Consider the following 20265-nt stretch of genomic DNA (forward strand, 5'->3'; position numbering starts at 1 on the left):
TGCCTAGTAGTAATTTGGGCAATGGTTTGTTTCCCAGGGCCTTTGTGTCCCTTCAAAATGTTCTATATTTTGCAGGTTGGTGTCGTTTACAAAGGAAGCATTTAACAAACTCATTGTTGTGATGCAATACGAGACTTGAATCTTATTGCCAAATCCCGTAATACTGACTTTAGTGAAAGATTTTCCTATCTAGACAAAATGAAACATAACAAATAAAACGTGTGCATCCAGTTTACTAGGTTATTGTCAATGATCCTTTATTTAAAGACATTGGACACTTTCGGTAAACAGTATTGTCCAAAGGCCCACAGTTCGTGTATCAAAATTTGTATATAAAATAAGAACCTCTGAAAATATTGGCTCAAACGGTCATCGGAGTCGAGAGAAAATAACCGGAACACCCTTGTTTCCGCGCGTTTCGACGTGTCATAACAGTGTTTAAACAAAATCCGTAAATCTTGAATTGTTTAAATGTTTTCTCATAGGTAACTTTCACCATTACCTTCTGTAAGCCCTGCAAGTTATTTGTAAATCTGTGAACTTTTTTTTTTCTGTTCCGAAAGTGTATAATGGCTTTAAAATACACATTTTAAAAAAGGCACTGTGCACTGCTGTGAATCACTTGTCACACTTTATATCTACCAAATTTAAAATACACAAATGAGCACAAAAAGGAAATAGGAAAGTAATAACTCAAATGAAGTTAGGCCATCAATAATGTATTTTTGTTTGTGTTTATTCAAAGGCACATGAGAATTGTGTTTGGAAATCAAAAATCTTGTTCTCATTTAGATGTTTTTTGTGTACACAAAATTAAATCTGCATTTGTGTGAAAATTACTATGGTGGGTTCTTTAAAACACGCAGCAGTATTGGGACCGGTCTCCGTACTTAGCGTGACCAAACATACATGTACAGAAATAACAAGCTTGTGGAAACTTGCGCTCAATCGGTCATCATAGTCACAAGAACATGGTGGGGAAAACAAAACTTTTTCACTGTTTTCAAATCAGGTGCTGGAATAAATGCAAGATCAAAACTTGTTTCCCAAACAAACTTATTTCTCAAACGGCCTCTGGAAAAAAAAAAATGTAGCCCACACCTTGTAGTGGCCTTTAGGCCTTGTTCTAACTGGTGATTTGCATACAAAAAGATATATAGATTCAATCATACTCTAATGGAAGTTTCCACCATAACCATACATACCATGTACAATATATTAAAGGAACACGTTGCCTTGGATCGGACGAGTTGGTCAAAACAAAAGCGTTTGTAACAGTTTTTTATAAAATGCATATGGTTGGAAAGATGTTTTAAAAGTAGAATACAATGATCCACACAAGTTTGCCTCGAAATTGCGTGGTTTTCCTTCTACTGTGCGAACTAACATGGTCGGCCATTTATGGGAGTCAAAATTTTGACCCCCATAAATGGCCGACGTGTTAGTCGACGAGGTAAAAGGAAAACCACGCAATTTCGAGGCATGTTTGTGTGGATCATTGTATTCTACTTTTACAACATCTTTCTACCCATATGCATTTTATAAAAAACGGTTACAAACGTTTTTCAAAGACCAACTTGACCGATCCAAGGCAACGTGTTCCTTTAATTATGTGCAAATCTGTTCACACTTATACTTTAAAATTTCAAAAACAATGTTATACACAACCTTTAAAAGGAAGGTATTTCATTGTTTTGTAGTCACTCTTTAAAATAATGACCATCAAAAATCTGTTTGAAGCATACAGCAGCTTTCGATAGTATAAAGCAATTTGAGAAAACATTTCACTTGAAGTAATGTGGTTACGCTTAAATGTATACATATATCTTCATTTGTGTAGGATTAAAACAATCAGTTGGTTCCAATAACCAAATGTATACTTTGCCTTTAAAGGGTCTATGTAACTTTTGTAGGACAAAAAACACAATGTCCACAGATTTTCACAGTTTGAAGATAATGATAGTAGAAAGCTTCCCTGGAAATATTACGTGCTGAGGTGCTGTAGTTTTTGGGAAAAGAGTAAACAATGTCATGAAAATAATGTTCGTCTCATGAGACGAAAATTATTTTAATCATTTACAAACGTATTTTCATGATATTGTTTTACTCATTTCTCAAAAACTACAGCACCTTAGTAAATAATATTTGAAGGGAAGCTTTCCACTATCATTATCTTCAAACCCTGTAAGTTTAAAGTAAATCTATAGACATTTTGAAAAGGTACCCAAATCCTTTAAATCAACCGATAGTGTTTGGGTGGCTCACACAAAAACAAGCCACATACATGTAATTAGTGCATATTATTGTTTGCATACACATGTACATGCATGCTACCATCCAAACATTATCTATGTTGCATCATCAATACACTAGTTACATCATCAACTGACAACAATAGCTTTCATTCAGTTTCAGTTTCATAAACTAAAACAAATTAATTTTTAATCAACTGCACAAATAAATCTAAGTAAAAACCTGGAAATTTAAAAAGGGCGTTGATTATTCACTTAACCTATGATCATTTACAAACGAGAACTTAAAACTGTCTCAAAGATAAACAGTTTATTTAAAAAATAACAAATATATAAAAATGTTTGCAGTTTTTTCTTCTAATAAAAAATCAACACATTAAAGTTTTTTTTAAGGCTGTGGCCCGCTATTGAAAGTTATAATGCCAACATGGTAGACCTCTAGCAAAAACTCTATGTCAAAAGTTCTAGCCTGATTGTCTTATAAGATGTAAACTGAGCACCGTTACTACAATTTACGACTTTTAGCGACAAATGACTGGCTTATGGCTAACATAGAGGGCTAGATGATGACATCATCAAAGGCCCTCTCTAGCTCGGTTCAGAATAAGACCAATGATATCTTTGTAGACGTACTCGTAAGCGTCGACCGCCCAAATGAAATCCATGTGGCCGTATGTAGGGATGCTTTTATTGTAAAACAAGTTCTTCAATTTCGGGATGAGCAACTTTACGTCCGTTGGATCGGCCAAGGTGTCTCTCATGCCGTAGAAGAGAGCGACTTTTGTTTCCATGTTTTGAATCAGGTATTCAGGTGGTGTGGTCTGGAGAGGAAAATCAAGAAAATAGTTACTTTTTTTTTTTTTATATGTATGCAAGGTCCCCCCCAAAACAAGCAAGCCTGATACTTCACATAGGCAAGCGGAGGCAACTGCCACAGTTTTTAAGGCAGTAGGCATGGGTATATCCACAAGGAGCCTGGCCAATAGAGCACAATGCACTACCTACCCACCTTACATTTGCGAAGCAACTATGGTTAAGTGCCTTGCTCAAGGGCACAAGTGTTTGGGACTCGAACCCACACTCTGCTGATGAGAACCCTGTCTCAACCTACCTGGTTATAATGTTGCAAGTTGCCATTAGGGCCAAAGTCATACATGCAGCACTTCTTCGATTCCACCATCTAAATAAAAAAAAAAAAAAAAAAAAAATAACAACTTAATTCAATTTCTAAAGAGATAATCCCTGGTGCCCACATTTGATATTAAAAATACACAAATACATAACATAATAGAAAACTTCTTTGGACCATCCCATTCCACTCCCCCCCCCCCCCCCCCCAAAAAAAAAACAACAACCCTCAAACACACAAACAAAAATCACATTCAACTAACCTGGCCCCAGTGGTCCATGTTCCACACAGACGTTCCTGCCGGAGTGTTCTGTACGTACACTGGTAATCTCGTTGCATTCATATGCTCCTTGCTGTACCCGCCGAACATTGACAGGACAAACTCACAAGCAAACACCGTGTCCGAGCAACTACAGACCGTCTGACCGAGGAAATGGAAGAACTCGTTGCTCGGGAAGAAATCATACAGGTGAAGATCCACAAGAACTTCCTAAAAAAAAGGAACAAAATTTAATTTAAATCAACCTGTCTCTAGCTACCAGGCAAGCTTGGTAGTCTAGTGGCAAAGCATCTTAGAAACCCAAATTCAAGTACGAGTATTTTATTACTCAAGTGCATAAGTGAGTACGAGTAACTTTCAGCTGAAACCAAAAAACTTACAGTGAGAAAAGTATCAGGCACATCGTCCGAGAGAAACCTAAACAGAGGTGACGTCATGTAACCGACCGTTGCCACGGGTCCCATAGCAAAGTACATCTTGACTTTTTTCGCTAACTCCTGGTTTCGGGAAAACTCGGCGAAAGCGATCATCGTTCCTTAAAACAGAATGGATAAGAAATTTCATTTAAAAACTTTTTGCAACAGCTTATTTTAATTTTTTTCGACTAACAAGTGGAGCTTTGACGGCGTGTTTAGCATTATTCACAAACTTCAAAGTGATGATGTCTGAAGTTTAAATTTGGGCTAACTACCTTTTACTTAACAAGTAATGAGGATGTTTTGGGCTATATAATAACCTTTACACTAGGAAACAAAAGTCCCCACAACATTTCTTACTGGGTTAAACTGGGACCCCACAAGAGAGGACTCTTTAGAAAAGGGACTAATAGTAAGTCTCAACAACTCTTTGTGCAAAAGTCTGGGTCAAATGTATACCTTGAGAATGGCCAATGTAGTTCAGCTGTTTCTGGCCAGTTGCGTTCAGTACAAAGTTCAAAGAGGCTGGAAGGTCATACTTTGCCATCTCGTCCCACCTGTAATGAGTAAATTTTTGTTAACATAATTATGGTAACTGGATACAGGTTCTGGTGTTTCTGATCAGCAGAGTGTGGGTTCAAGTTCACGTCGTGACACTCTTGCCCTTAGGCAACCACTCACTTTTAACCATTAAACCATACTTGCTGCATCCTTCAGATTGGGACGTTAAGTCGTTGGTCCTGTGTGTTGTAAAAGAACCCATGGTGTCCTGGTTTGATTGGCAGCAATTGTTGCACTACACCACCATGTAAACCATTATAAAACCATCTAAAGGAAAAGGTCCCGCAAGTAAAACAGAGCTCCGCCTACTTTGCAGGAAAAATACTGACTATTGGAGCACCAGTGTCAATGAGTAACAGATCTTGGCACTGTATAATAAGCCACTGTTATAATTACTGTCCTTATTGCAGGGCTCGAAATGAGCACTGTACACTGTTGTGGTTGTATGTAGGTGTGCATTGGTCCTCTCTCTGATGGTTTTTCATATGCTTTATACTTTGTCGTAGGCCCCAGTTCCCCCCCCCCACCCCCAAGTCCTTGACACAGTGCCTACTGGACAATTCGACTCTATACTCACGTCCACTCCCAGAACTTCTGTTGATCAGGTTTCAGTGTCTCATGTTTCAGACTATAGGTGTTTCCGCGTGAGTTACCCATCCACGCATTAGTCCTCTCTCTGATGGTTTTTCATATGCTTTATACTTTGTTGTTGGCCCCAGTTCCCATCCCCCCCCCCAAGTCCTTGACACAGTGCCAACTGGACAATACTCACGTCCACTTCCCAGAACTTCTGTTGATCAGGTTTCAGTGTCTCATGTTTCAGACTATAGGTGTTTCCGCGTGAGTTACCCATCCACACATCAAAACCAGCATCGGCCAGGATATACCCGAGACTCTGACTGGGCTTATTGGTGATCCAGTTGGACGCTGCGGCAAGTAGACCGTGCTGAAGGAAAACAACCTCCTTGGGTCCTGATAACACAGAGTTTATTTTGTATGAAAATGAGTGGGAAAAAAACATTTCACAGCCTTTTGATGTTATGCGACCTCTCATAATTTTATTTTTAAAAATTAAAAAAAAAGGAGCGGCAGTCGGATACAGCATCATACCCTTGCCGAGGACTGAAGTAAACCCTAGCCAAAGTCCATTATTTTAGGCATTGTGCCAAAATAACCTGTTCAGATGTTTCTAATTAGCAGAGTGTGGGTCTGAGTCCCGGTTTTGGCACTGGTGTCCTTTAGCAAGATACTTTACCATAGTTGCTTTGTCCTTTGGATGGGACTTTAAGCTGTGTGTTCCGTGTACTATGAATGTTAAAAGAACCTAGAACCCTCGGTAAAGAGGATCAATTATAGTAAAGCATCTTGCTCAAGGATATCACACACTCCAAAAGCTTGCCCCTTAACCGCCAGAACTTGGATTTGATACTATAAACCACTCTGCCATGACACCACCCAGGTTTCCCCAGGCTTGCCAGCTAGTGACCAAGTTTACTTGAGACCTCCTTGGTTTCATTACCAGATAACAATTAAAACATAAAACATTTTGCTTTCATATAAAAAGTAACCACTTCCTGCTTTCTGTGCTGCTACCATCACAATGACTTTGTCTTTCCTGGGGTGATAAAGAGAAACACAAAATCTCACCTTTGGACGCATTTTTTAAACCGTGCGGAATACGGTGCAGAGTTAAAATGAAACCATCTACAGTGTGGACCTCGTGTTCTTCTACTGGATAACCGTGACTTGCGATAAGACCGCTCTGAAAATCAAAACAAATTGAATAAAACTGAAACTGTTAAAGGCTTGAATTCTCATATTACTGATTGGTTTTCAGTTCTTCTTATATTCCTCCTTCTTAGGAGTCCTTTCAGTTTTAAGCAGTTTCATGTTTTCAAGGGGTTCATGAAGTTCCTTTTTCTGATTACAGTTGGTTTATATTTATCGGCATGTCTATTGGCATCTTGTTTTAAATCTTAATCTGTAAAGTGCCTTGAGGTTTGTTTAGGTGGATTTTGGTGCTATACCGACTATTTATGATTATTATTAAAAAAATTACTGGGACTTTTTGATTGTTATTTTTTTAAATCTGGTTAGAGCATCAACTTGAAGTTCTGATGAGTCACCAGAGGGTGGGCTTGAATCCCCATCATGACACTTAAGTTCTTGGGCAAGACACTTTATTACAATATGCTTCGCATCACCCAGAGGTAAATGGGTACCTGCGACTCCGCGAGGGTACAGATTGTTCATGTGAATGGTTAGCAATCTGTGTGCATCATCTTGGCTGCTGGTACTGCATACTCCAAAGGAGTTGAAATGATTCCAGGAATACTTAAGGCCCAAATAAACCGGGGTAGTAATAAAGTATGGCTGTTTGATACAATGTTTAAAATGTTTATAAGCGCCAGACAAATGCCTTTTTATTTTCATGCAAAAATGAAACCAGACGCCCTGTGGACTTCATGCCTGTCTACCTGATAACAATATTAATGCATGATGCTCCGGAAAAACAACAATAAATCAATATTGATATTGCAAAGGCTAATAAAACATAGCCTCACCATAATTTGCTTTCCTCCTCAAAAATCCGATATGTAAAAAACAAAAACAAAGCTCCTGGAAGAGTTGTTGATCAGAGAGCTTATCTATTTTTAAAATCAATCCGTTGAACAAACAAAAACAAATAAAAAAAGTCATAAACACGAGGACAAATTGCCAAAAAAACAACAATGCTCTTCGTGACTCATGTTTAAACTCCCGATAACGAATGATGGTTTGATCAAGAACTTGGAGGAATTACAAAGTAAATTCTTCGTTTTAAAAATTCGCTTTGAAATATCAAAATTCCCAAACACATTTGAAGTTGCATACTGCCCTGTGAGTTTGGCTTTTGGCTAAAAAAAAAAAAATGGGTCAAGACCAGTCTTCTTATTTATCTCAGATGAATAAAATACTTTATTGTGCAATACCACATTGGCTTCACAGTAGAAATTAACATTAACAATTTCCTCATAAAGTGCCCTTTACCAAAAAGAAAATGCCTTGGTGCCATCACCCTTCCAAAACGACTTGGATGCATACAGGCCTGAATAAATAAAATGCAAAAGAAATGAAAGCTAAATTCTCTTTTGCCTTTACACTCACCACATTATACTTAACATCTTGGTCGTGATTCAGCCCTGATTTACAGAAATCAAAGCCCAGATGAGCTTCGTTGAACTTCTTCTCAATCTCATCTGACCCAAATCTTTTTAGAAGGCCCGAGATAAACTTCATAGCTCTTTCGCAGTTGCTCATTTTATCAGGGTGGTCTCCTATATCACGACCCAATAGGCTAAGGATGTCTTTTAGTTCATGTGAATTGTTGATAACTTTTTCCATTGAGCTTGACGAGGCTGCATATTGGAGCCCAGCACAAAGGATGAAGAGCCAAATGTAGATCTTGGAAGAAAACATCTTCATCTTGAAAGAAAGGATGAACTAATTAGAAAGAACAAAAAAACAAAAATACATATATCATTGGGAAAATATCACCAAATACAAGTGTTTCTGTTATTGTAAAGTCAGGTCTGGAAGTACCCAGAGGCAATATTGGCCATTGGCATTTGGCCTCTGTTGCCTCTGGTCTTGGCCTTGGTGTCCCTTCAAAGGTTCCCAATAGGCCTTCAGATTATCCAAAGGATTGGAACTTAAAGTGCCCTTTGTAGAAAATAAAAATGACCATGCCCTCTCAAAGTCAAAGATAACATTCCAGCCCTGTATAAAAAATACAAGTGTAAAATATTGTAATAATTAATAAATTGAATAAAATCCATAATCAATAAAAACTTCCATGAACAGAATTTTGAGAATAACTATAATTTTTATGTTGCAAATGAATTTAAAAGGGATCACACTCACAGCATGCTTACATGCTCAAACAGAGAGCACAACAACGATGGGGCGGGCCGGTTGTTTACAAGAAGAAGGGGTGTGGTCAAGGTGTGACAACAATGTGACCATGGCATCAGTTCAATTCTACGTTCTTGCCAACAATTTATTCATAAATTGCAGATCAGCAGATCAGGGCTATTTGTGTGACTATTGAATGCTCACCTACTACCTTGTATATTTAAAGTTATTTATTATTTAAACCACCACTTTACAATTTTAGTCTTGGTCTTGCTCCTTCTTCTTGGATAGATATAGAAGACGGGTCTTCATTTTTAATGTTTTTATTTAGGTTTGTTGTAAACATATTTAATCATGTTTCCCGGAGGAGAGTAAATACAAAACTTACCTCAAGATTTGCTGTTTAAAAACTGTGTTATTCGGTCCAGTGACCAGGGAAACAAACAAATAAACTTTATGACAATACTAGAGCGGCTTCCTAGCAAAAGCAATTCCTGCGATCGATAACCACACATTGCCGACGACTCGACTCGACTCGACTCGACTGCCAATGTTTACAGTTTTATATCTAGCTGCTCAGACCACAGGATTATCACGTGCATGCATCAAGTAATACAACAGGTTTGGAGTCCAGTCTAATTTGTAGAGTAGCCGCCAAGTTTATCTGAAAGAGGCGGGGTCTAGATATGATATAGGTCTAAAGTCATAGGTTGGCAACTTGGCCAGCTTAATTCGTCTTTCACCTGAAAAGTTTCAGCTACATTTTTTCAACCTTTAGGACTGTCCCAAAATAGTTACTTGTATAACTTCTTCCTTGTTGTTTATTTGTGTACGCAGACAAATCTGTTTTTAAACAACCCTTTTATAACCCAGAAATGGTATAGAGGTAGAGGCGGATACCAGTGCAACCCTTTAGGCGTAGTCTTGAGTCGATCGCGCGAAGCTTATTTTGTAAACATAGAGCAAGTACGATTTACTGGAGAAGAGATAGTATTACACAAACATCTAGCTCAACGTTATTTCGATCCAGATAAAATAGACTTGTCCAGTCTCTCCTGGAAGTTAGCCTTCAGTGCTACGCCCTCTACTGGTGACATACGAAAAACAGCGTCGTCAGTCAAGACTAGCGCAACCCTAAATGGCGCTTACCATACGTGTACTAAATTTACGTTGAGTTTGCTATGCGTTATTTTATTGCATCGCAAAAAGCTACTTCACACATTCGCAATGGTCATGGAGGGAAATCGCGATGAGAGCATTAAATGTATCAAAATAGCCCAGAAATGTATCGCTGCCGGTGACAGAGAAAAGGCTATTAAATTCCTCAATAAAGCACAGAGATTATTTCCTTCACAAAGAGCGAAAGGTAAGAGAAATGTGGCGTTTTTCGGTAATTATTTCACTTGAAATTTTCACGAATCATCGGTTGTCGTGAGTTGGAAGAGCGCCCCCACTATACACACCGGTAGAAAGTTCACCGTCATGTCGACTATGCAAGTCCGCTAGTGCAGTAGCGAATGCATGACAGTACACATTTATCCTACGCTACAGCTATTCATCAAGTCTAATTATCAAGATTATTGTCAAATATGTTGAGCTTCAGTTTTCTTTGTAAACTGAAAAAAGTTCTCCAAGTTTTCATAATTAATTTGATGCAAAATTTGTCAAAATCATAAAGTCATTTTGTAATTTTTCAGACAAAACAAAATCAAATGGCCCAAATTCTAAGACAAAAATTCACAAAACCTCCACCCTGTACACTGTAGTAGAGCAAGGAGGAAGACTTCCTCCATGAGTAGAGCAAGGAAACTGCTAGTGCTACACCCAACAACCATGGAGGACCAAGTTCGAAATCATCATAATATAATCTCATGAATTGTAGGCCTACTCAGCCAATTTGAAATAATGAATTAGGGCATTCTTAATTGTCATCTATTAATATTATAATTTAGTGTTATCTTCTGGATCATTTTGCTACAGAGTTAATAATAAATATAATAGTTAATACAAAGAATGAAATGAAATGGGTTGGTGTAGGACTCGACTGTAGGATCATGCAAATCTAGTTTATTTTGACCCCTGAGAAGTATTCATAGCATTTTGTTCTCTTTCTCTCTGGTCTCTCTCTCTCTCGTAGATATTCTATACCGACTTCAGAATCCATCAGACGACAGTGCAACATCATCCTCATCATCGTCGACAGAATCCACAGAGCCCACAAATACAAAAGAAAGACAACGTCGGCAGTCCAACGGACCAACCCCCACCACAAGACAGAGACACACATCGGGTTCCAGGGAGAGCAAGGCAGAGAGTAAAGCAGAGACAAACGGTGGTGTCAAACATGATTATACGGAAGAACAGCTCAAGGGTGTAAATAGGTGCGTGCTACAAAACCACTTATAAATTATTGTAACGTCTTCAACAAGCAAACATGAAACGTCAATAGACCGATGCATTAAGCTCCGCCCCATTACGTATTGACCAATCACAACCGATTGCGCAACCAAAAGGCTGACAAATAAAGTTTCACATGCATGCACGTATGCTTGGTGCGTGCGGCAGAGTTGAGCAGAATGGAAATGGAGAGGCTCACATGTTCTTGCTCACACGTGCGCCGTGGGCGGAGCCTAATGGATCGGTCTATTCTGGTTGGTTGATGCAAGAAGCAACAACAGCGTGATATAAACCTACATAGTATAATCTCTCCTTGCCTTCCAAGTCTAGAACCCTGACTTGAATCACGCCAAGGCACTTGTGTGGATTGTGTTTTCTGTCCCTACCTGACTGCATGGGTTTTCCCTGGAATAGTTCTCTGGGGTTTTCCTCCCACATCTAAAACTGAAACTTCCTTCCTTGTCTTGTCTCCATTGGGTTCTTGGCTGGTACAGTGATTAAGTTTGCTTGTCTGAGCATCTGGGCTTCACAACCAGAATAAATGAAATGAAATGATAAGGGTGGGTCTTCGAGCTTATAGCATAAGGATTACGTATTGTCAGCGTTGCTTACTCACAATTTGTCTCAATTTTTTTTCTCCCGCTTCAGAATAAAGAAATGTAAAAACTTCTATGAAATCCTCGGAGTAGTCAAAGATGCAAGCGAGACGGATGTCAAGAAAGCATACAGGAAGTTAGCGTTGCTTTTTCACCCGGACAAGAACCACGCCCCAGGAGCAGGGGAGGCGTTTAAAGGTAAGAGCAGGGCCCAATTTCAGAAACCTGCTTAAGCAATATAAAGTAGCTAAGCACAATAAAAGTATGCAGACCAGAATAAGTTCACCAGCCAAAACACCATTTCAAAGGCAAAAAGCAGGACAGTTCTTTTCAGGACAGTTCAAAGACCAACAATCAACAACAAAGTAGCTATTTACATGGTGTTACCGCAAACAGAGTACCCTTTAAAGCCTCAGTGCACAGTGACTATGCAATTCCTCAAAACATATACAACTGTAAGTTTTCTGTCTGTTTTTTATTCATTCTTTCCAGCTATTGGAAAAGCCTTTGCCGTGTTGAATGATTCAGACAAACGGAAGAGATACGACCTCTACGGGGATGACACGAACGAGGTCAGTAATTCCAGGAGCCAACATCGGCACACCCATCGTCACCACCATGGGGGCTTCTACTACGAGACAAGGGGATTTGATGGTAAGAGTCTGGGCACTTGACGGGGTTGACTCTATGGTCCTTTTCAAATCCACTGCTTAGGCTTTGGATTCGGCTTCAGGCTTCGTTCTCTTTCCCCTGAGCATGTACGCAGAACACGTACGCAAAACAACCGCCAAGCTAGCATAATTTAGTATGTCACATGATTGGAGAGGCTCTTTTGCGTAGTTATGTAAGAGACGTCAAACACCCATACACAATTCTGAATGAATGTGTATGGCACAATGGCACCAGGGTTTGCTCATGTGGAGGTTGCTATGCAAAGGCTTGCCACGAACCGTTTGACATAGCAAATGTCTCTGTGGTCAAAAGAATTTAAATGTAAATGGTAACTTGTGAATAAGCCTATAAATCGGCATTTTGTTCACAAAATCCAATCTATGACCAAGTTAACCCTACTATATCGCTTTCCTCCTACCACAACCAACCTTTGACTGTTCCCCTCTCCAAACCATCTCGTGGCTGCGTCCACCCCCCCCCCCCAACCCATCCACTCTCTTACCTTACCTTCATATATTCTCTTCGCGCCAAGTGTTCCATAAGGCTGCAAAACCACTCTCTGGCTGTGTCCATTTCATTAGCCAGAGTCATAGCCATCATCCGTACAAATTTCAGTTTGTTGACTTTTGTTGTTGTTTACCAACAGATGAGGAATTTTCACCGGAGGATCTATTTAACATGTTCTTCGGAGGGGGTTTCCCCCAGGGGAATGTAGCCAGACACAGGAGGCAGAACCGCCCACGTCAGGACAACAACTCAAGAGAAGAGGTTCGTTTCTCTACTCTTCCTTCATGATTTTGAGGTTGCGTCACTTTTTCACATCTTACCAGGGCTTGAAATTAACACTGGACCACAGGCTCGAGGCCTGTGGTTTTAGTGTTGGGCCAGTAAATACACAATTGGACAAGCCTGGTGGTCTGGTGGTTTTTCAATGTCATAGAGCTTCATAAGCACAAAATATTGCTTAAGAATTTCTGCTTCTGCTTAGCAGAATTGAGCAGGATACCACTCACAAACTTTCGAGTGACATAGCAGTTTGGCTGGTAACCTTACTCTGGTAAGCACAATGTTGTTGTGCTTTGCTACTTTTTGTGCTTTCAAAAGCAGTACCTTGAGGCAGTCTGTGCAACCTGTTTAGGGTAGGCACGGTTGGCTTGTGCGTAAAGCGCTCGCCTCTCACCAAGGTGACCCCGGTTCGATTCTTGGTCGGGGCCATATGTGAGTTGAGTTGTGCGTTGGTTCTCTGCTGTGCCACGAGGGTTTTCAAGACTATCCGGTTTTCCTCCCTCAGGATAAATCAAACACTTTTGATCTTGGCTGTGCTCCGTGGTCATAATGGGTTGATGTGGCTGGCAGCTGAATGCGCCCTTGCATGTCTGCTTCTCGAACACGTTGTAGCCGCATTCTTCGCAATTCAGCTCTTAGCTGCGAGTAAGGATGATTAGCCCCCCAAATTATTATTATTATTATTATTATTATTTACAGGAGGGTGTTATTGTATAGTCACACCTAATCTACTGTTTATGTTTATGTTACAGGCGCGGTACACGTTTCTGCTTCAGCTGTTACCCATCCTCATGCTTGTAGTCATCTCCCTTCTATCAACTGCATTTATTCAAGAATCTCCGTACAGTCTTTCAAAGAAAGCGTGAGTTTAACCCCTCCCTCCCAACCATCGGCAGGGTCGTGGTCGTGCGATAAAGGACCGAGCCAAAGAGGAGGGCCTTTATAGCATGGCCAACTTCCCTGCTGTTTGAGACTGAGTCATCATTCAGGAATACCTTTGTTACAGAGGTCTACAACCTTTTTGTTAATTACCTCTCTTGACATTTATTTTACACTAATAGAAAATACAAGTGCAAGGTTAACACATTACAACTTTGCAGATACACATTACATGAATTTGATATTATGTTGTACAGAAAAATCACTATTATTGTGTATATCCTGTCGGTATATAGAAAAAGGAAAGACACTCTTAGAAAATTTTAAAAGATTAGAACAAATCTAACAGTTCAGCCTTAGCTTACCTCGACTCTGACTTGAATTTATATCCATGTTGATTTCCAAGTAGCTCCTCGTGCGGTTTTAAACTTGGCCGGTTATGATTCAAACTAATGCACCCAAGTTTCTAACTTGGGCAATCCAAAATGCGGCAGACCATATTAAACTGGGCTGTGAAATTTGTGCGCTCTACGCAATCATCTGATAGCGCCCTCTTATGACTCAATTTCCTTAGGTCATGTTTAAACCACTCCTTACGTTGTTTTGAAAATGATGAATAATCAGATTATGTTTTTGTATCTTTCCAGAGGATATACAATTGAAAGATCGACACATGAATTAAAGATAAAGTATTACGTTAAGGTGAGTGCCGCTGGGATGACAAAGGCTTATGAAGGGAAAATTCCTTCTATGTGAATATTTATTAGATGTTAAATTTGCATCAGAGAGAAAGGATGTTAATTTCGGTTTTACCGTTACACTGATGTAAGCCATTAGATTGTGCTACGTAAAATGAGTCGGTCTCATAGTTCAAACATAGTCCCACATACCGTGCAGGAAAATATTGTATGTTATAGTATAGCGCCTTTTATTATTTATGGGCAGGTTGAATTTGTTTGCTATAAGAAAACAATTGGGGGTTCCTCCTCAGCCTGGCTTTCCCAACATCTTATGCAATATTGAACACATTTATTTTTCGTCTGTTTTATGTTTGTGTTTTCTGAGAAAACCTTTTTTTTTTCTTTTTTCTTTTTTTTTTAAGAGTCAGATAAATAACAATAATCAATCATTATTTTTAATTGTTTACAGAATACATTTAGTAAGGAGTATTCTGGTCGGATAAATCTAGTGGAGCAACGAGTGGAAGCAGAGCACATGGATAATTTAAGAAGTAATTGTTACCGAGAAAGATTGAACAGTAAGTTTAAGCCAGTTTTTCCCCAAATCCCGGTTACTGTTTTGTAAGTTAACATGCACCACTTCTAATGAGAAGCCCTTGTCCACTTTTATTTATTTATTTGTTTGTTTGTTTGTTTTATTCTCCGTCACAGAAGAGGCAGCAATGCAGAGAGCCCGCTATTTCGGAGATAAAAAAATGTACGAGAAAGCCCACAAGATGGCTTTACGGACTTGCGATCAGTTGGAGGAAATCAGAAGATTATCGTGAGGTACCAGGGGATTGTAGTTGGGGGGGATTTTTTTTCTTGTTAATTTTTTTTTAAAACAAAATAATAGAAGTTATGTTATTTAAAAATGTGTTTTTAAATTTGTAATTGTGTATAAGTTTTAACCAACTTAGTGATTTTGATTCCGTTTAATATTTGGCAGCCTCCAGTGTCAGTCCTGGGACTTTTGAGAGGGCAAGACCGTTTTCATTTTGAAAAGGTTACTTCACATCTTGAAGTTGTTTTCCACTGTTTAAAATTAGCCCTGACAGGCCTGGATTTTCCTCTTTGGGAGGAGGACAAGGCCATTTCCATTTCGTAAAAGGCATTTTCATGTGGAAAATCAAACTGGAAAGCTTTTGATGGGGCATCAAGGCCAAGACCAGGGGCAACAGAGACCCTGGCCTCCGTGTAATTTTAGAACTGCTCTAAGACAACTTGGGGCCTTTTTGTATGAGGTTAGTTTTTTTACAGGCAACTTAAGAGTTAGCGGCCTGCAGCGCTGCGGCTTGTACCTCGGTAGTATTCAAGATTTGGTTCTGCTTGCCATAGATTAGGGGTTATATTTATACATTATGACTTAAAACTTTGCACGGTGGGAATACAATATAGTAAGGTTTCCGTTCACACCATATCTGCAGGCTCGATTAAGCAATAGTCACTGCCAAAGTTGTCAATTACCAACCTATTCCATGTATAATTTGTCTGCTATGTTTTCATTTGAATCATAACCAACATTATCTTGAACCATGGACTTGTGGAGAGTGGATTATATGCAATGCACCTTTTGTACCTGTATGTGGTACTTTATCGTGTACATTATCATAAATGTAAAAGTTCCAGTAGAAGAAAAGACAGTTCTCTAAAAACAAACTCTACCTGGCAAGTAGATACATACATGGTGTTACCGCAAACCAAATATAATACATATTCAACTTACAATAGCCCTCAGTATGCATCAATGCAGTTTGGCTCTCGGAGTCAAAACCCCAAAACTATACTATTTGCTATGATAATATATTTTGTTTGTCTCCCAGCATAACAAACTCTTAAGCACAGGGTTGATTGAGGACCTTACAAATATTAGCCTGAGCGACTAGTATGATAAGTGTTGAAAATCTGCTTCGTTGATCGGCTGCCAAGACTGCTACAAAAATTGTCAAGTCTACCTGCTTGGCTAACCAATTGTGTCGCTCACGACTATTCACGACAACATGATTTACCTACGAAACACAATCAGACATCAGTGTCACATTCCTTCAATCTTTTTAGCATGAATTTTACCATATTGCGCCTGCGGCAAACAATATGCCGCAATGCAGCTTCTTAGGGATTAAAAAACTAGTCGCAACTATTGTCAAAGTCGTGACTATTTGAGGGATGACTAGTCGAGTAGTAAATTTCACTAGTCGCCAAGGCCTAATTACAAACCACTTATTTTAGGTCAAGGTCAACTATTTCTCCCCTCTGTTCGATTGTTTTCTTAAATGTCTCTACCACAATCCTGCATTTAATCTTGAACCATGGACATGTGGAGAGTAATTATATGCAATGCACCTTTTGTACCTGTTAGTGGTACATCATAGTGTACATAAATGTAAAAGTTCTAGTAGATTTCTACCCCAATCATCAAGCAGAGACACTGTCTGTATTGACCCAATTCACCTGACGTCATCATCAAAAAAATCTTGAATGCGCCATACTGTTGGGCAATTTCACTGTGCGTTTTTATATATAACTCTATGCTGTTACGTCATGCAGTGAAGTGCGCATTTTAGGCGACGCAGCGTTAATACACGTAAGCCTAACCAACTGCCCACCAACATGGTGAGCGTGGCATCAGTCGCCCCGTGTGACGTGCGTGCAAGGGGTCAATACTCCACTTTGCCGTATGTAACGTTCGGCTTGTGCATTGTGTCCGAGACACGTGTTTATGTATGTGCTTGGTTTTTTTTTCCAGCAGGGGGTCAATTTTGTGATGCCATAGTGGTTATTTTTTGAATTACACTGCATTTATATTGGTGTGGGGCCTGATATGTGTCAAGGCAAGGTGGATTTTTGTATCAGTAAAGGGCACTTCTTAAGTGGTTTGTCAAATCACTTGCCAGGGGGCTAAGTCGGCCATTGAGGTCAGTAGGACATGATTGGATTGATTTTTGCCATGGGGAGGGGAGGAGGGAGCCCCACTCGACCCAATTTCTCTGCCACCCTACCCATTCCTGTGAATTTGAAATACACTACTAGCCGCAGGAATGTTTAGAATTGTTTTTATTGTATTGTCGGCCGACTTTTCTATTTACTAACGTAACCCCCGTGCTGCGGTACCTTAAGGGTACAGCACCACAGTAATAATACAGCTGATGTTTTTTTACGAAAACTTTTACGCAACTGCATCAGTCCACTTGTGCATTATTCATTGCTAAAGCTGTGCACCATTTGCACTTGAAATCTTGCGCAAGCGCTGCAAATGGACTTGTGCCGTTGCGTAAAGTTTTGTTAAATCGGCTGCGGGAATATAATGTACAAATTTGAGTAAGCTGTTTGTGAATTGTACAAATATTTGATTGTCCTTTGTTGATGTTTTCGTAAGATTTTTTTTATCCCGGGAAATTCTGGTAATTGTTAACAACTTCTGTGTACTTAGTGTCAGACCCATAAACAAATTTGAACTACTCCAGGGCTGGCAGCTCACCCAGTGAAGAGTCAAATTCATGGCTCTGCTTACCTCCAAATTCTGCGCTTACTATCACAATTCTCCGCTCATGTGTAAGCACCAAATTTCAGCGCTAGCTGTGTAAGCAAAGAATGCCCAGTGACATGGAGTAGGCATGCGCACAAGTCAAAATTCCCCACTTACCCATGATAATGGGTGCGTTCGTTTAGCTCCCCTGGGTCGACCCCGGTGCGTGGCGGTTGTTTTTACCAGGACGAACGTGGGTAATTATCTGCACACACTTGTCCTGGGAAAAAAAAACGTCACACACCGGGGTCGACCCAGGGAAGCTAAACGAACGCACCCATAATATGCTTGGCGTAAGAACAGAATTCCCTTCTTCTTCCGTAAGCGCCGATTCTTTGTTTACTGTAAGCAGCGCCATGAAATTGGGCGGTGGTTGTGCCCTAACACTGAAGCCAACGGGTGACATGTTGCCACTCCTAGTTCCAAGTAGTGTACATTTGGATTTCTTTAGTATTCTTTGTTAATGAAAGTAGCCAGATGGCCCCGTAATGATACCCAATGAGCCCAATGTGCCCTTTTCATGAAATATGTAAATTGCACAAAGCGCGTGCGCACTAACATTTTGGTTGGCAAAAACGAGGGAACATCTCGCTGTTTTGTACACTATGTGCGCGACGCAGACGCGATTGCGCGAAAAGTGCAAAACTCTATGGCATTTGCCAACCAACAGGGTCTGTATCGTGCGTGAATGTAATGAACATGATTCATGAAAATGGTCCATTTCTTAAGGCCTGGGGGGGGGGGTAGGGTCTGACATCACAAAATATGCATTCTATATTTCGCTGTAGACAATTTCCTCACATATAAAACATTCATAATAATCATTGCATTGAGAAATTCTATTGTCTTTTTTTAGAAAATTTAAGAGAGAGAGAGTGGTGGTTGTTTATTTCCTCTGTCCTCGAGCGTTTAAATCCTACCACTTATCGAAATACTTGTTTAATTAAACATGTGTATGTAAAAACAAATAATATGAAATAGATATTAATTTGATTACTATGTAAATAATGGTGTGACGGAAATATCAAAATAAGACTTATGCACAAATGAGCCACACTCTTGTCTTGTGTTGGCTCAATCTACCATTTTAATGTTTTCCCCTTGCAATTGTTAAAGATATTTTTCCCTTGTTGTCAATCAATTTACAAATAAATTCCAGCATTTATTTGTGTATTACCTTTTTGTATAAGGAAGGAAAAGTACTTCAGAGTTTCTGTCTAAAGAAAACACAACCATTTCAAAAGCAAAAGTTAAAATGTTTGGAATTTGACTCAATTTGGTGATGTGGTAGTTTCGTTTTCAAGTTGACAAATATTCTGAAAGCGAAGGATCAATGTTCATAACTACGGAAACTGAAAGTGGATGGATATATTTGTTTTTAATTATCTATTAACACAGGGAAGTAGACCCCTTTTATTAACTTGAAGGGTCTGTTAATGTTGGTAATGACTATGAAAATCATTTGCAATACAAACCTACTTGGTGAGAATTACAGCTTTGGAAAATTCCATTCATTTAGAGAAACCTTTTACTGTGAAGTACAGCGGTTATGGGAAAAGTTACACTTTTTCTCTCAGACATTTGTAATCTGAGAAGCGTTACTGACAGTTACGTTGTTGAGGTTGTGGTTTCCAATCGCAGATTATTTTTCCTGCATGGATAGTGGACATAACCGCTCAAAATATTCTGCAATATCTCAAAAACATTTCCACCCTTTGAAATTAAATTTGTCTAGGTTAGTTTTATGGCATATATCTTTGGAAAACTAATTAGCGATGAAACAAATAGTGGATCCCAATTACCAAACATATAATTCCTTTGAATTGATAAGCTGTCCTTTTTTTAAATATTTTTTTTTACATCTAGTCCTGTGAACCCTATGTTGGGACTTGAACCCAAAGCGCGTTAGTTCCACCCTGGAGGTAGAAGTGCCACTGTTTCACCCTTCACCCAGGGAATGGGGTCCGATTGGGCTCCATTGATTTTCTCACTGGGGGAAGGTAACCCAGAGTGGGTATAGATTATCACAATTGTCTCAGTTGGGGTGACAGCAATCCAGTCAGCCATGTTTGTATAATTCGTAATTTATTGTATATGTAAATTTGTTATTTTGGACTGTATAGTGTAATTGATTTAATCCTCAATTCGCGATTGAATC

General features: G+C 39.4%; 2 protein-coding genes across 2 annotated transcripts; one reads left to right on the forward strand and one right to left on the reverse strand.

Annotated features, from left to right (window-relative positions):
- Positions 1-720: 720 nt before the first annotated feature.
- On the reverse strand, positions 721-9094 carry LOC139953330 (gastric triacylglycerol lipase-like). Its single transcript, XM_071952826.1, has 10 exons — positions 8921-9094; positions 7786-8121; positions 6286-6400; positions 5417-5610; positions 5216-5220; positions 4537-4634; positions 4042-4196; positions 3644-3871; positions 3364-3432; positions 721-3073 (listed from the first exon to the last, which is right to left on the reverse strand). The coding sequence occupies exons 2-10, from the start codon at positions 8101-8103 to the stop codon at positions 2828-2830; spliced, it is 1428 nt and encodes a 475-aa protein (XP_071808927.1). The 5' UTR covers positions 8104-8121; positions 8921-9094; the 3' UTR covers positions 721-2827.
- Positions 9095-9697: 603 nt separating this feature from the next.
- Positions 9698-18268, forward strand: LOC139953151 (dnaJ homolog subfamily B member 12-like). Its single transcript, XM_071952579.1, has 9 exons — positions 9698-9898; positions 10670-10913; positions 11578-11723; positions 12018-12179; positions 12844-12965; positions 13736-13845; positions 14510-14564; positions 15012-15120; positions 15254-18268. Exons 1-9 carry the CDS (start codon positions 9760-9762, stop codon positions 15367-15369), a joined length of 1203 nt encoding a protein of 400 aa, XP_071808680.1. The 5' UTR covers positions 9698-9759; the 3' UTR covers positions 15370-18268.
- Positions 18269-20265: the final 1997 nt, after the last annotated feature.

Source organism: Asterias amurensis, chromosome 21 (assembly GCF_032118995.1).
Source record: "Asterias amurensis chromosome 21, ASM3211899v1".
Taxonomy (NCBI): domain Eukaryota; kingdom Metazoa; phylum Echinodermata; class Asteroidea; order Forcipulatida; family Asteriidae; genus Asterias; species Asterias amurensis.

Coding starts and splice junctions, on each gene's coding strand:
- LOC139953330 (XM_071952826.1), bottom strand. CDS start 8,103: ATGAAGATGTTTTCTTCCAAGATCTACATTTGGCTCTTCATCCTTTGT. Junction 3,872..4,041: donor TGCCTGATACTTTTCTCACT/GTAAGTTTTTTG, acceptor CCTTTTTTTTAG/GAAGTTCTTGTGGATCTTCA. Junction 3,074..3,363: donor ACTTGCAACATTATAACCAG/GTAGGTTGAGAC, acceptor TTTCCTCTCCAG/ACCACACCACCTGAATACCT.
- LOC139953151 (XM_071952579.1), top strand. CDS start 9,760: ATGGTCATGGAGGGAAATCGCGATGAGAGCATTAAATGTATCAAAATA. Junction 12,966..13,735: donor ACAACAACTCAAGAGAAGAG/GTTCGTTTCTCT, acceptor TTTATGTTACAG/GCGCGGTACACGTTTCTGCT. Junction 15,121..15,253: donor TTACCGAGAAAGATTGAACA/GTAAGTTTAAGC, acceptor TCTCCGTCACAG/AAGAGGCAGCAATGCAGAGA.